Source organism: Melopsittacus undulatus, chromosome 19 (genome assembly GCF_012275295.1).
Source record: "Melopsittacus undulatus isolate bMelUnd1 chromosome 19, bMelUnd1.mat.Z, whole genome shotgun sequence".
Classification (NCBI taxonomy): domain Eukaryota; kingdom Metazoa; phylum Chordata; class Aves; order Psittaciformes; family Psittaculidae; genus Melopsittacus; species Melopsittacus undulatus.
This window is the reverse complement of record NC_047545.1, coordinates 4,255,175-4,269,452: the sequence shown is the minus strand read 5'-3', so window position 1 is coordinate 4,269,452 and position 14,278 is coordinate 4,255,175. Positions and strand designations below refer to the sequence as shown.

The following is a 14,278-nucleotide window of genomic DNA, read 5'->3' as shown; positions in this document are numbered from 1 at the left end:
GCTGGCAGGAGGTGGCCCTGTCACTATGCTGCTGAGTGGGCTGGAGCAGGCAGGGCAGATGGAGCAGGGCTGACCACCAGCCCAGGCACAGCTCCAGCTACTGCCTAGGAGCAGAGGACACTTCAGGCATAGTGCAGTGGGCCCAGCATGTGGGGCAGTGACTTCTCCCATCATGTCCAGAGATAAGAGTTACATTGGGAAGCATCAGGGCACATATCCAGTGTGCTGGCCAAAGAGACAGTGTTTTTTTCTACTCTGAACATGAATGACGCATTCATGGGACATGTGGATGGAGAAAAACACTCCGATCTTTTAGGTGTCAGCATTTGCACAATGACAAAATCAAAGATCAGGCTCCAGGGAACAAATGAATATGATAACGTTTCTATTGATTGCTGGACATTGGCTTGTGTTTGTGGGTGGGATTTTAGATGATTTGATACCAGACCTATAGCTCTTTGGCAAAGGGGCTCTGCAACAGGTCAGCCACAAAGCGCTGTTTCTTGCTGGTTCCCATTGGAGCTGATGCTACAGCAGCACGTTCATTTGGGGGCTTATGCTCTTCTGAACAGGGGCTCCGGTAACACTTGCACATTGCAGCTTGGCAGAGACAGTGGGGTTAAACTCCCGTTGCAGTGACAGTGGCCACATCTGAGCTCCGGCCATAAAGTATTCAAGAGACAATTAGAGGAAGGTTTCATCTTGTTGCTGTCGTCTGATGGTCAGGGTCTGCCCAGAACACTCAGATTTAGGTTTATCTCCTTTTGCTATGCTTGGTGCAATTGTTTATCTAAATATATAATATAAATAATACCTGTCTTGTGTTTGAATCAAATTACATGTACGATTTTGGCATTTTAGTTCCTCGTGGCAAACCTGATTTATTCAGAGAGGGAAAAGAATTTCCTTTTATTGTGAACGGGGCTGGTGAGAAAATGGTAGGAAGTCAAAGCTAAAAACTTTGGGATGGATTAAGAAGCACATTTTTAACAGTGAGGATATTTAACTGCTGGAACCATTCGCTGTAGGATTCGGTGCATTCTCTGTTGCTTAAAATCTTTAAATCAAGAGTAGATGGATTTTACTTACATTTTCATCTGGGCAGGATTCACTGTGGGATTCTCTGCCTGGGATGTGAACGCACCCATTGCTACCCCATGCGATGAAATGACCTTAGAGGGAGTCAGCTGAGAGCTGAGGTGCTGGTTTCCACCTCAACCCTTCTGCACATTGCCGTGTTGGTGAAGAGCTCTGCTTCTCTCTTCCAGCCTGAGCACCAGCAGCACGTGAGCCAGCCCCGGCCATCCCAGTGCGCACACGGAGATGCCAGATGCTGCAGCTCACCTGCCCTTTTACTACGGCAGCATCGCCAGGGCAGAGGCCGAGGAGTACCTCAAGCTGGCAGGGATGTCGGATGGGCTGTTCCTGCTGCGGCAGTGCCTGCGCAGCCTGGGGGGCTACGTCCTTTCCATGGTCTGCAACCTCCAGTTTTACCACTACGCCATCGAGCGCCAGATGAACGGCACCTATGCCATCGTGGGGGGCAAAGCGCACCTCGGGCCAGAGGAGCTCTGTGAGTTTTACTCCAAGGATGCTGATGGGCTCTGCTGCACCCTGCGCAAGCCTTGCAACCGCCCCACTGGTGTGGAGCCCCAGCCCGGGGTTTTCGACAGCATGAGGGATAATATGGTGCGGGAATACGTCCGGCAGACGTGGAAACTCGAGGTACTGGCTGCTGCCAAAGGTGGGGTGGGACTGCTCCATGGGGAGCACTTTGACCTCCTCTTGTCACTGTCATCCTCCTCTTACAGCATGGCAAAGCAAGGTTCTCCTCAGAGGCTGCTGGCACTAAAAGCAGGCTTAAATCTCTCTCTTCCAGTTTCTTCTTCAGAAACAGGTCTCAACCTCTTCCCAACCCTTCAGACTCTTCCTCTGTGTGGTGTCTGCTTTGCAGGACATTGGAGCTCACTACCCACCTTGCAAGCATTTCCTCACGTGCCATTTGCTCCTCTGCGACACGCGGGATGCTCTCTTCAGTCAGATCAATGTTCTCCGCATGAGTTATCTGTGCCTCCATAGCGTTGTGCTGAAGATGTAATAAAACCAGGCTTAAATTCTTGCTCAGGCTTTCCTGGCTCTTTGAAGTCAGGGGAGGTTTTGCCTGTGAGGCTGAGGTACTGGGCACTGCATCATGGCACTCTGTGATTTAAATACAGGCAAGTTAATGGGTTTTATTACAGACTGGAATACATAATATATACATAAGGCAAAACTGTGAACGGTCACACTGGCAGCCACAAAATTACCTCCTTCTCCTTGCTGCCACCTTGACAGTGGCTACTCAGACACTTCCAAGTCCTCACAGGAAGATGGCTTCTGCATTCTCCTTATGGAGCCTTTCTTGGATAGTCTCGAAATCTGCTCTGGTTTAGACCAAAGGCGTTTGCTTGGCACAAGGAGATGCTCCCTAGGGTTTCTCCAGTAAGCTGCTGGGGGGACGCTGGTAGATAACTCAAAGGACATTGCCACCTACTGGCAAACGAAAACCTGCAGTTATTTATAGAGCATGGAGGGGGGAATAGACTCAATTTAGGGTCCCCCCCCCGTGATTTCCACTGCTTTGAACAAGTTGTGTGTGGGGACAGTAAGTAACCAGGCAGAAGCACCAGAAAGAGGTCCTGGTCTTCCAGGAATGGGAGGCTGAAAGACACCCAGGATCCTGGCCTCAAGATCCTCCTTACAAATGGGATGACCTCTGTTCCCTCTGCAGCAGAACAGGATTCAACCCACTATTATGATAGTCATGATTAAGACCACAGGCACTTCCATTATGAGACAGAAGGCCTTATTTCCTGGGTCATCTATCTAAAGGGGTACAAAATAAACTGTGCTGAAGCCATGCAAGAAGGTAGCAGAGTGGCAGAGGGACTAATTTCTCACTCTTTTCCAGGGGGATGCACTCGAACAGGCCATCATAAGCCAGGCTCCGCAGGTAGAGAAGCTCATTGCCACCACAGCCCATGAGAGGATGCCCTGGTACCACGGCAGCATCACCCGGGATGAAGCTGAACGGAGGCTCTACTCAGGGGCACAGCCTGATGGGAAGTTCTTGTGAGTATGGAAAACCCTGGCAGATGCTGTGAATTGTCCTTTGTACCATTTCCCCCCTTCCCTACCCTCAAGTTACTTGTTTCACCTGACAGCCTCTGAGAGGAGGTGTAGCTGAATACAGTCAGTGTAACAGTGGTTACTGATCTCTCAAAGACAGCGCTTGATCTCCATGAAGAGCCAATCTGGAGCTTTCTTTGCCTCTCATGTTTAGATATCTCTATGAATTATGCTCGTTAATGCACCAGATGATGTGAGATGCAGAGTTCAGGGGTGAAGACATTTAACACTGACATGTAGACAATGCATGGCCAATAAAACACAGGTTTCTCCTGTGTTGGCTCTGTATCTCTGCCAGGGTGAGCCAGACCTTAGTTAAATTATCTCCTGAATGAGTTAGGGAAGGAAAGAATTAACTGGACAGGGTGGAGGAGAGGGGCAAGAGAGAGAAGGTAAAGTGTCCCTTATAAGCCTCTGCAGAGGGGTGTCAGGAATGTGGCAATTCCAACAGCAGGGTGCAGGGATGCCTTATCATGTGCCCAGCACCACTGCAGCCATGATAATTTGTAGGGTAAAACCTAGGGTTGTTTTTAATAGTTCTCTTTCCCAAAAGGCTGAGAGAAAGGAAGGAAAATGGCACCTATGCCCTCTCCCTTGTCTATGGCAAAACCGTGTATCACTATCGGATAGACCACGACAAGTCCGGCAAGTACTCCATCCCTGAGGGCACCAAGTTCGACACGCTCTGGCAGGTACTGGGAAAAGACAGACAGACAGAAAGAAAGAAAGAAAGAAAGAGAAAGAAAGAAAAGAGGGATGCTGACCACTGGTCCTAATAAAGGCACTTTTCCCTTTAAGACCACATATGGGTGGCTGTAGTCCCTTCCGGAATATTCTCACATTCCCTGGGGCTGGGTGTCCATCAGATCACCTCATTTCTGTGCACTCCTAGGCAAGCGGATCTAAGTCCGGGATATCACAGCAGCTCCAAAACAGTACTGGCTTTACCACTGCCTTCACACCTTATGGCAGTCCAGTGCCTCTCCAAAGAAACAAGAGGATCAGTGCTTATCATGTCTAGCATCAAGCCAGGGTGCTTGAGATGGCTGTATTCATTATACTTGCACCCCATCAACAACCATCACACATTCAGCCACAGCGTGCACCCTGGACCTCTGCATTCAGCAAGCCATGATGACTTTGCTCATCCCAGGCTGTCCCTCCTGCTTGTCCCCCACTGCTCCTGCACCAGCAGGACTGCTGTGTGCAGATTGGCCCTTTATGTTCCATGGGCAAAAAGCAGGGAGGCCAGAAGCCCTGAACCAGCTGCCACAGTCTTTACAGGACTGAAGATCCGAGTGCCAGGGACACACAGAACCATAGAACCAATGTTTCCAGGTATGCAAGCACCTACTCGAGGAGATACCTGAGTGCATATATAGAGGAAAGAAAGGAATAAAGTATTCCTTCTGCCATAAATCAGAGATAAATCATTCCCGTGTGAGTTGCTGCAGAGAAGGAGTTGATTTTCTCCTCACAACCATCTCTTCTTCCTCCCATTCCTTTCCCAGTTGGTGGAGTACCTAAAACTCAAACCGGACGGGCTGATTTTCTACCTGAGGGAAACCTGTCCCAACCCCAACATGCCAGGTGAGCTGACATCTCCCACTGCCATCCCTCGCCTTGGTTTACCACCAGGAGGAACCAGTTTGAGCAGCACCAACCCAAGTGTCCTTTACCATGTCCAACCTTGCTCACACTCCGGTAGCGAGGGAATGATGGCAAAGTGGGCAAGTCTCATGTCATGGGAATCAGTGCTCCAAATAGGTTGGAGACTTCTGGTGCAAAACAGGCAGCTTCTAAAGAATGACCTGCTTTTAGGCAGCAGGAAACATGTCATAGAATCATAGAATAGTTAGGCTTGGAAAGGACCTTAAGATCATCCAGTTCCAACCCCCCTGCCATGGGCAGGGACACCTCACACTAAACCATGGCACCCAAGGCTTTGTCCAACCTGGCCTTGAACACTTCCAGCGATGGAGCATTCACAACCTCCCTGGGCAACCCATTCCAGTACCTCCTGGTGGGTCTCTTGAGCTGAAGACTCAAACCCATGGGTCACTGTCCTGCTCCAAGTGTCACAGATGTCACTTCAGTCTCTTGGGTGGGGGGCTCTGGGGAACAGCTCAGCCTGCTCTGGAGACTGTAGGGTGCTCCAATGGGCCTGTAACCCCTGAGGGCTGGTCTGGGAATAACACCCACATCCAGGCATGTTTCCGGATCTTTGTTGGCTAAAGGGGGAAAAGGGGAGTGAGACAGAGGCACCCTCACAGTCCTTCAAGGACTGATGCTATGATCCTGCTTAGGACATAGGCAGACTCTTAATAATGACTTCTCTTTCCTGATTCACAGTATCTGCAGCACCAGTTCCACCAACCCACCCCTCTGCGAGCGTAAGTTTTGGGAAGGGTCTGTGTTATTGGTACCTGGGTGCTTTAATGTTATTGCCCTTCAAGCTTGCTGCTCAACTCCGCTTGCTCTTCAAACTCTGCTCTAAAATTCAGTAACTCGAATGGAACATATTAAGCCCAGCTGCAACGTTGTCCCCTTTCCAGCTTGGATGGGGATGAGGAATAGCTGGGCACAGCTACCATTAGAGATGAAAATGGTTTCCATTCATACTGTGCTCCTTGCAACATGTGGGCCTGTCCTTGGGGAGCCCTCTCCCCCCCTGCCCTCCTCGCCAGGCAGGAGCAAGGAAGATGTGGTGGGATTCTGGGAACACTCAGCCTTGCTGCTGGCCGCTGGTCACTGGCCAGGTCTTTGTGCTCCTTCTGTGTCCTGGCCTCGGGGTATGGCTGCACTCAGTCACTGCTCTCAGTGTTGAAATCAGCCACTTCAGGCTCTCTGATCCCATGTCATGGTGACTGCACTGCAAATCTGTGCTGGACAAATGTGTCCCGTGCTGCTTTTTCCCTGTCTGCTTTTGGGATGTTGGTACATGGTGTCCCTGCTCACAGGGACCACTTTCTGGGCAGGTAGGTGTGCTGGCTGGATGCTGTGCTGCTTTCAGGCTTCCTGTCACAAAGCAAGCTGCAGAGACTTGGCTTGGATGGTCCATCCTACTGCAGGAGACTTGTCCCTTTGGGGTACTTCCAGCCAGGACTGGAATAGAAAGGTTGGCTGGATACCACTGCAATCTCTTGGGTTTTCAGATGGAACCACCAGCTGGGCACTGTTGGGTTGCAGAGCACCCATCCCTCTCCTCTCCCATTACAAACTGAAGCAGTTTCTGGCTTCTTTATGCACTTTATCCCCATTTATTTTCCAGAGACAGCTGGGGCCTCTAAATGCAGATGGATACACACCAGAGCCTGTAGGTGAGCATCTTTGAAAGCCCTCTTGTCTTAACAGGAGAGATGACCTAGGGATGTCATAGGAACCATGGGGTTACCTGACACATCTACACCACTTTCTGGTCAAAGAGCTGTGTTACAAAGCTCCTTTCTTACAAAGGCACCCAGGAGTACCCAGTCATTTCAGGGTCCTGAGAGAAGAATATTGCCAAACTGCCCCAGTGAACCAAGCCTTATCCCATTTCCCATCATAGTCTTATTCCCCATCTTCCATCCTGCCTGCTAAATACTCAAGTGTGTTCAGTTCTATTTCAATGGGGTGAAGTCATGCACATGCCCAGGTCCTGCAGGGTCTGATGTGTGGGTCAGAGACCTCTCCCCATCCCGACTCCTTCAGAAGCTGCAACTGGGAGAGGCCATGGGGTTGTGAAACAAAGGGAGGTTTGAGTGCTGGAGCTTGGGGGAGAACAGGTCAAGAGACTAGAGGAAACCTTCCCAGTCAGTGAGGGAAGGAGAAATGGGGAAGGGTACATCATTTGCTGTTACAAACAACTGTATCCTTTGGGAAGGTGCAGGAAAGTCGCGTCTGCTACCCATGGATACCAGTGTTTACGAGAGCCCGTACAGTGACCCTGAGGAACTGAAGGATAAGAAACTCTTCCTGAAGAGGGACCATTTGATGATGGATGAAGTGGAACTGGGGGCAGGAAACTTTGGCTGTGTCAAGAAAGGAGTTTACAAAATGAGAAAGTGAGTACTGCCCTGAAGGATGCTGAGGAAGCTGGAGGAGGGTTAGCCGGTTTCTATGCAGATGGACCCTAGGTGATAATGGGGTGGAGACATGAGATCCTCTGGAATGTCAGTGATGACTTTCCACTGACTTTCAGTGTGATTGCACACTCCCAGGCATAAGACTACCACTTCTAAAGACATTTTCTGGGTCAGAGGACCAAGTCCATGCTTCTGAGTTCATCTTGGTCCATGTCAGGGCGAAGAAGTGCGAGTGAGGCGATATGCCATCCTTGGCTCTGCTGCTGGTTGTCTATGAGTCTACAAAGATGGCCTTTGCCCACTGTGTGCCTGAGTTTCCCCCTTGATAAATGACAGTGGTGATGCAGATCTCTGTGTGTGAGGTGAGGCACCTTCAGATGGCAAATACTGGGCTACTATTACAAGGGCGAGGTGGTCCTTTTCTCTCTAGCCTTCTAGTATTGAATAGGGATCTGTCAAAAAAGGCCACTGTGATTGCTGTTGAGAGATCAAACAGGATCATGTGAGAAGCAGGTTACATTTCTGGCTGTGATACCTGAGTCCAGCTGCTGCTTAGTTCATCCCATGTGTGTTCCTCTTGCACTCTATGTAGGAAGCAGATCGATGTGGCCATAAAGGTGCTGAAGAGCAACAATGAGAAAACAGTGAAAGATGAAATGATGAAGGAAGCCCAGATCATGCATCAGCTGGACAACCCCTACATCGTCCGCATGATTGGGGTCTGCGAGGCAGAGTCACTGATGCTCGTGATGGAGATGGCTTCTGGAGGGCCACTCAACAAGTTCTTGGCTTCCAAGAGGTGAGTACTGAATAAGATGTGGCTGGTTGATTTTCTGCACTTCTCATCAAACTCTTTGCTGCCAGGGGGGCTCACTATGTGGGAAGCTGATAATAGCAGAAAGAGATGTCTTTCCATGTGAGGTAACTGGGACTGATGCTTCTGGAGCAGGGATGTCCGTGTTCATCCTGCTTGGAGGGGACCATGGTGTACAGAGCAATGGCAGGTCCCTTATTACTGTGTTGTCCTTTCATCTTCCCCAGAGATGAGATTACAGTCAGCAATATCGTGGAGCTGATGCACCAAGTATCCATGGGGATGAAGTACTTGGAGGAAAAAAACTTTGTCCACAGGGACCTGGCAGCCAGAAATGTCCTGCTGGTTAACCAGCACTATGCCAAGATCAGTGACTTTGGACTCTCCAAGGCTCTTGGTGCCGATGACAGTTACTACAAGGTAAGTGTAAGCACAGCAAAGGTGAGCAGGGCCAACAAGACAGCAAGGCTTGGGCTCCATTTGGGATTCAGGGCTTGAGACCTTAGCTCCCAACCTAGGCCAAAGGGATATTTTCAGGAGTGTGGGATCACATTTGAGACAAACATTTAGCAAAGCAGAGTTCAGGTTCAGTTCATAGCAGCCTATGCCTCAGGGTGGAAATACTCCCCTTTGCTTTGCTACAGGCCAGGACAGCAGGAAAGTGGCCTTTGAAATGGTATGCCCCAGAGTGTGTCCTCTACCACAAGTTCTCCAGCAAGAGTGATGTGTGGAGCTATGGTGTCACCATGTGGGAGGCCTTCACCTATGGACAGAAACCATACAAGGTGAGTCAGAGCCAGGTCCATCACAGAGGAATGCCACAGTTTAGTCTCCCTCTCTATAACAGGCATTAAATCTATCATTTCTATTTCCTTGTGTGGGTTCTCTTCCCACTGTCAGAATGGAAAGGAAACAGGCTCACTTCCACTTGACAAAAAGCACAAATTAGGTTGTTTGGATCCTGCAACTTTGTGTTAATTTAAGGGAGAAGAAACAGAAAACAAAATGATTTGGGTTTGAACCAAAGCAGATCTTCCCTTTGATCCCTCTGCTCACTTGCAGAGATGAAAAATCAGTTGCTCAGCCACTGCTCTACCCATTCTTGGAATGAGTCCTGCAGGCTGGGCACAACACCAGATACTGTTGCTGGGTGCTGGACTGAAAACAGTGACTGTATGGATGTGTGGTGCATTACCCCAGACCCTGCTCTAATCTGTCCCCTTCTAATCCTGTTGCCAGTTCAAAAATCATTAAGCATCTCCTACTTGATCTTATCGTAGAAAATGAAAGGTCCAGAGGTTATCAGCTTCATAGAGCAAGGGAAGCGCATGGAATGCCCCACAGACTGCCCGGCAGAGATGTACACCCTCATGCAGCAATGCTGGACCTACAGGTAAGGCTTTCACTTAGCTCAGCTGCTTGCTGGGCATAAGAACAGCACACAGTGTCTGGATGGCAACACCACAAAGCAAATGATGTCTCCTGCCTTGATCTCATTCCCTGGTCCATGACGAATGATGCACCTATTTCTTTATTCTCATACCCCTCCATCTGCCTGTACCAGTCCTGGAAGATGTCAGAACGTCTGTGCCTTTGACCCTCTCTAACCCAGAAAAGTCCCACATGCCTTCCTAAGCCCTGGTACAACCGGGCTGCTGTTCTCCCCCAGGTTCTTTTATGCTTGGCATCTTCTCCTTGCATCAGTCCACTCTAGTCCTTTCTGTTGACTCTGTTTGTTCCTTTCTGCCTTTGCAGATGGGAAGAACGTCCAGGATTTATTACTGTGGAAAACATAATCCGTTCCTACTACTACAGTATTGCGAACAAGACAGAAAATGGGCCAGAGACAGAGGACAAGTCAAAAGAAACTCTTCCTTGAGTTTCCTTCTCTGCTCCTCAACACGCTCCCTTCCTGCATGGGACCTGGAAAGGCTCCTAGTGAATTCTTGCTTTAATCTCTCAAATGCTGGTTTTGTTCCTCCCATAGTTCCAGAACTGGGAACCTGGGAGATGATGCAGTCACAGCAGACAGGGGCACTCAGTTGTGCCTTGTGTCTCCAAACAGCCAGCCATGATGTACACCTTCAGCCTGACCCAGCACAGGACAGAACAGACAGTATTATAGCTCCTTCTTGCTCACTTCCAAAACCATCCCAGGACCTCAGAGCTTAATGCCTACCAGGCTCTATAAGGATCAACTGTGTTGGCTGCAGCAGACCTGTTTTTTCCCAAATCCCTTAAACAATTCTTTGAAGAGAAACCACCTGAATTTCTGGTGAGGTTTGAATGGGGTATGACACAAGGGAGATATCAAGTCCCTTTCTCCTTGACTCGGGTGAGAAGCAGGTTCGCTCCTAGGAATGATGGGGAGGAGCAGTGGGACAGAGCTACACTGTGCTCCTGCTTTGTCCTCCCTGGGCCCATTACTCACCTCCTGGATCCCATCTGACCCCTCTGTGCTGATGAAATAAGCATCTTGCTTTTCAAGCCTGCAAATCGGTCATCTTGTAAATAAACTCTACATTTTTAACATACCTACAGCTCAGACTATTGAACTACCATAAGTGTTTGCAATGGCTTCAAGCTGATAAACCCCAACTTCCAATTTCCCTCCACTAAACCAGGGATGATGCTCTCCATAACCCTGCAGAGTCACTAACGTGGTCACCCTTGGGCTGGGTAAAGTGCAGAGCTGGAGCTTTCTTGCAGCTAACTGTAGATATTGAGCCTCTTAGTGGAAACCCACCTATCAAGGCTTGTACTGGTCTACCCCCACTCCGGATGCAGTGGATTACCCATGTTGAGGGGACTGTGGTCTGCAGTGCTGCAGAGAACAGAGTGGTTGTGAAGCATGGGGAAGCAGGGGAAACTGAAGTTTAGAGCCCTGAGAGGCAGTGGCTACAAAGGCTTATCTCCCACCATCTTCTGGTATCTGAAAGCCACACAGTAACTCACACTGAGTATCTTGTCCCAGAGGTAAAATAAACAGCTACAGACCAGGCCAGGGCACAGCCCCTGTCTAAAACCTTAATGGGAGATGGATTTGATCTGAAGACAACAGAGGAGCATTTGGGTATGAGGCCTGAATTAACCTCTGGGTATAGCCTGTTTAAGCAGCCAGAGAACTTAGGTCTGATAAAACCCAAGGGTGTTCCCCCCTCCTTGCTTAGGCTACAGCCTCCAAGTATTTATGTGCCAGAACATTTTCTCTCTCAATCCCATTAGCTTGTATTGGATGCTTGAGAACTATGGACATATTACCCCTCCCAGTAGAGGGGAAAACAGAGACATCAGAGGAGAAAGTGGCTTCTTCCTGTTTGTTCCATCACTCAGAGGCAGAGACAGGAAAGAAATGATTTCCTATGTCATGTTTTCCTCCAAGAAAAACCATCTGTTTTGCTGGAAAAGAGAAGCCTCAATGTGCTTTCTACTTGAAACCACTGCCAAAATATTTTGTTTGGACTTTTCCAAACAAATCCATTTTTTCTTTGGTTTGAATTGATTTATCCAATTCAATTCTCAATTACCTGCCTGCTGGTATCTTTTCAAATGGGGAAGGAAGGTACCAGAGAACAGGAGCTTCTGGTTTAGTTGGAGACAATTGCAAGGGAGTTGTGTGTACCCACACCCCAACAGACAGGACATAAATCCCTTGGGATTATGTCAGAAGAGTAAGGGTAAGGGGTCTCCCCTTGGGAAGCCATCTAGGCTGTGGGTGTTGCTCCGGCTGTTCCAAAGCTACCACAAGATGTCAGGACTTGCTGTGGAGGGGAAAGGGGGTGACACAAACAGGGGTGAGACACTGGTTTACCTGAGTCTTTAAAGCTCTTCTGATTCTTGCCCTCTCCATCTTTCCAGGACTAGAACATCATCTGCTAAGTAAGCACAACAAGAATAATGTGAGATGTGATAAAGTATTGATAATCATATCTGATCAACGCTATGTAACACTCCATCATATCGCCAATGCCGATTTATCTCACTCCAACCTATCTTATCACCAGTACTTGCCTGTTTATCACCTGCACATATCACAGGACATAGTGGCCTCTTTACTTCTTTCAGCTATTTAGGCACTTCAGTTTTGTTCAGCAGCACAGCAGCTATGTGACTAATGGGGGGGAAAACCCACCTCCTCCTGCTTTGCTTTCAGAGCTTGCTCCTGGAGCTGGAAATCATGTTACCAACACAGACAACCGCAGATACCACCTTCTGCTGCATAAAACACGCACTACAACTACAACAACAGCAACTCTGGATTGAATAGCAAAATAAAACACAGACAACTTCAGTGGGATGAAAACTCATGACAAAGGAATCAAAAGAGGTTGTAAAAACCAAACATCCAACTGTGGGAGTCAGAGAATGATGGTTACAAAGGGAGAAAGCCCTGAAAACTGGTACCTAACTGGTGTCTTGGCCTCCATGAGCCAGGCAGCTGGGAAATGTTGTAGCCACAAGGCCAGCAAGTCCAAGGCAGTGTAGGCAGAAGGCTGAGCTGGCAGGTTCAAGGCAGGCTGCCCATGGGACATCCTGGCCCAGGCTTGCTTTGTTTCCACCGAAAGCTTTGACGGAATCGAAACCTTTCCACAGAACACTTCAATTCAGTCTAATCAGCATTTTCAGGTGGAAAACTCTTCTGTAGGAAAATTCCCATCCAACTCAAGTCATTAACTCCTGGGGGAAATGAGTATAACGTGGGTGTCACAGTCATGTCAGATGTAGCAGTTGCCACATCCTTTGGCATGATGTAACCAGGGATGTGGTGTAACAGGCGATGGAGAACCAGCTCCCTCCCCACATCTACAGCATCAGTGTACCATGTACCAAGGCCAAACTTAAGAAATAGGTTTTGCCCACCCACCAGTGAATTTTGGGAAATAGGTTGAAATGACAAAGAGTCCTGGACTTAAAGTGAATAAGAAATCCTGCTTAGGCATGGAGATGTGGATATCCAGCTCTGAGCTATCTCCCTGCCATTTTTGTCTCCAGAGATACACTGTTCACCTTTGTAAGTTCTCTTTGTTGTTCCATAGCAATGTCCCACTCATTTGCAGTTGTAACACAGTATGTTCTGCTGTAGCAAATCTTATGTTTCTCTAAGATTTTCATGGTTTTCGTTGCAGTTCAGAAGCACAGCAGGTAGCTATGTGGGAAATTGTAGCTCTTTCCTATCATCATTTTTTACACCTGTGCAAGCCATAACTTCAGAAAAGAATTCAAGACCTTTGTGGCAATAAAAAGAAGAGAATCACAAAATACATTTTCTTGCTCCAACTATTTTAGCACAAAATGTAACCAGCATTCAAAGACTTTAACAGAGCACAATAAAAGTACTGATATGGAACAAAAATACATCCGTGATTAATAAAACACATCATACAATCAGTGGGAAAAGGTAAAGCAATATGTATTGTGTGCTTTAACTGCTATGAAGAGAAACAAGGATGGGAAAAGTTTTATGGACCATAAATGGGTTAAAAACCACACACAGGATGACAGATACTGAATCATGCTACAAGTTCACCTAGCACAGCCTTCATTTTCCCAAATGTAAAGCAGCAATGAGAAAGAAACTGTGCAGAAGCCTAAGACTTGCTATTTAGAGCAGCCTGTTCAACACCTCTGGTGCTGTTTGGTGTATTCAGAAAAATCACAGATAAACTTACACTGGGAGGAGCTGCAAAGATAAAGCAAAGGTGGAGGAGGGCCAAAGAAGTTACTAAGTAGGAGCAGAAATAGCTATGTGGGCTTAGATAGAGAGAGGGGAAGATAAAGAAGTATTTTGGGGATAGAAAACACTCAGAACAATCTACTCTCAGAGAGGGCCTGGAATTTAACAGATGGCAGTGAAGACATTGGCACAATGAAGACTTCAGATTATATTCTGAGGCAAGTATCAGCTAAAGAAAACTTAAAGGTAATATTAAATCCACTTTGTCATGTTTAATCCTCTATTTCATGTGAAATCATCTGGGTTGTCTCCATTAATGTGACTTTAAGAAAACCTAGGGGAGAGATTTTTGTTCATTTCTAAGTAGCTTTTCTAAATGAATGACCTTACTTGATCGTAGCTTCCCCTAACCAAGAACTCCTGCTCTGTTCACTATGCTTTCAACCTTGCTTCTCTGTGTGCTGGCACTAGAGCAAGGCAAAGGCCACACTCCTGAAAGGGGCCTCATTTGCTTCCCATACCCAACCTGCTTTGTTCTCTTTTATACAGGGGTCA

At 47.9% G+C, this 14,278-nt stretch overlaps 1 protein-coding gene across 2 annotated transcripts; it reads left to right on the top strand.

Annotated features, from left to right (window-relative positions):
- The first annotated feature begins 1,323 nt into the window (after nt 1–1,323).
- On the top strand, nt 1,324–10,535 carry ZAP70 (zeta chain of T cell receptor associated protein kinase 70). 2 transcript variants are annotated; one of them, XM_005141240.3, is made up of 12 exons: nt 1,324–1,725; nt 2,951–3,111; nt 3,722–3,860; nt 4,680–4,758; nt 5,521–5,561; nt 6,440–6,488; nt 7,034–7,214; nt 7,828–8,034; nt 8,277–8,469; nt 8,694–8,834; nt 9,330–9,442; nt 9,805–10,535. In XM_005141240.3, the coding sequence occupies exons 1-12, from the start codon at nt 1,324–1,326 to the stop codon at nt 9,926–9,928; spliced, it is 1,830 nt and encodes a 609-aa protein (XP_005141297.2). In that variant the 3' UTR covers nt 9,929–10,535. The 2 variants fall into 2 exon arrangements, with proteins under 2 accessions (XP_005141297.2, XP_030910848.2); XM_031054988.2 differs by having other exon boundaries at nt 7,040–7,214; nt 9,805–9,928.
- The last annotated feature ends 3,743 nt before the right edge of the window (nt 10,536–14,278 follow it).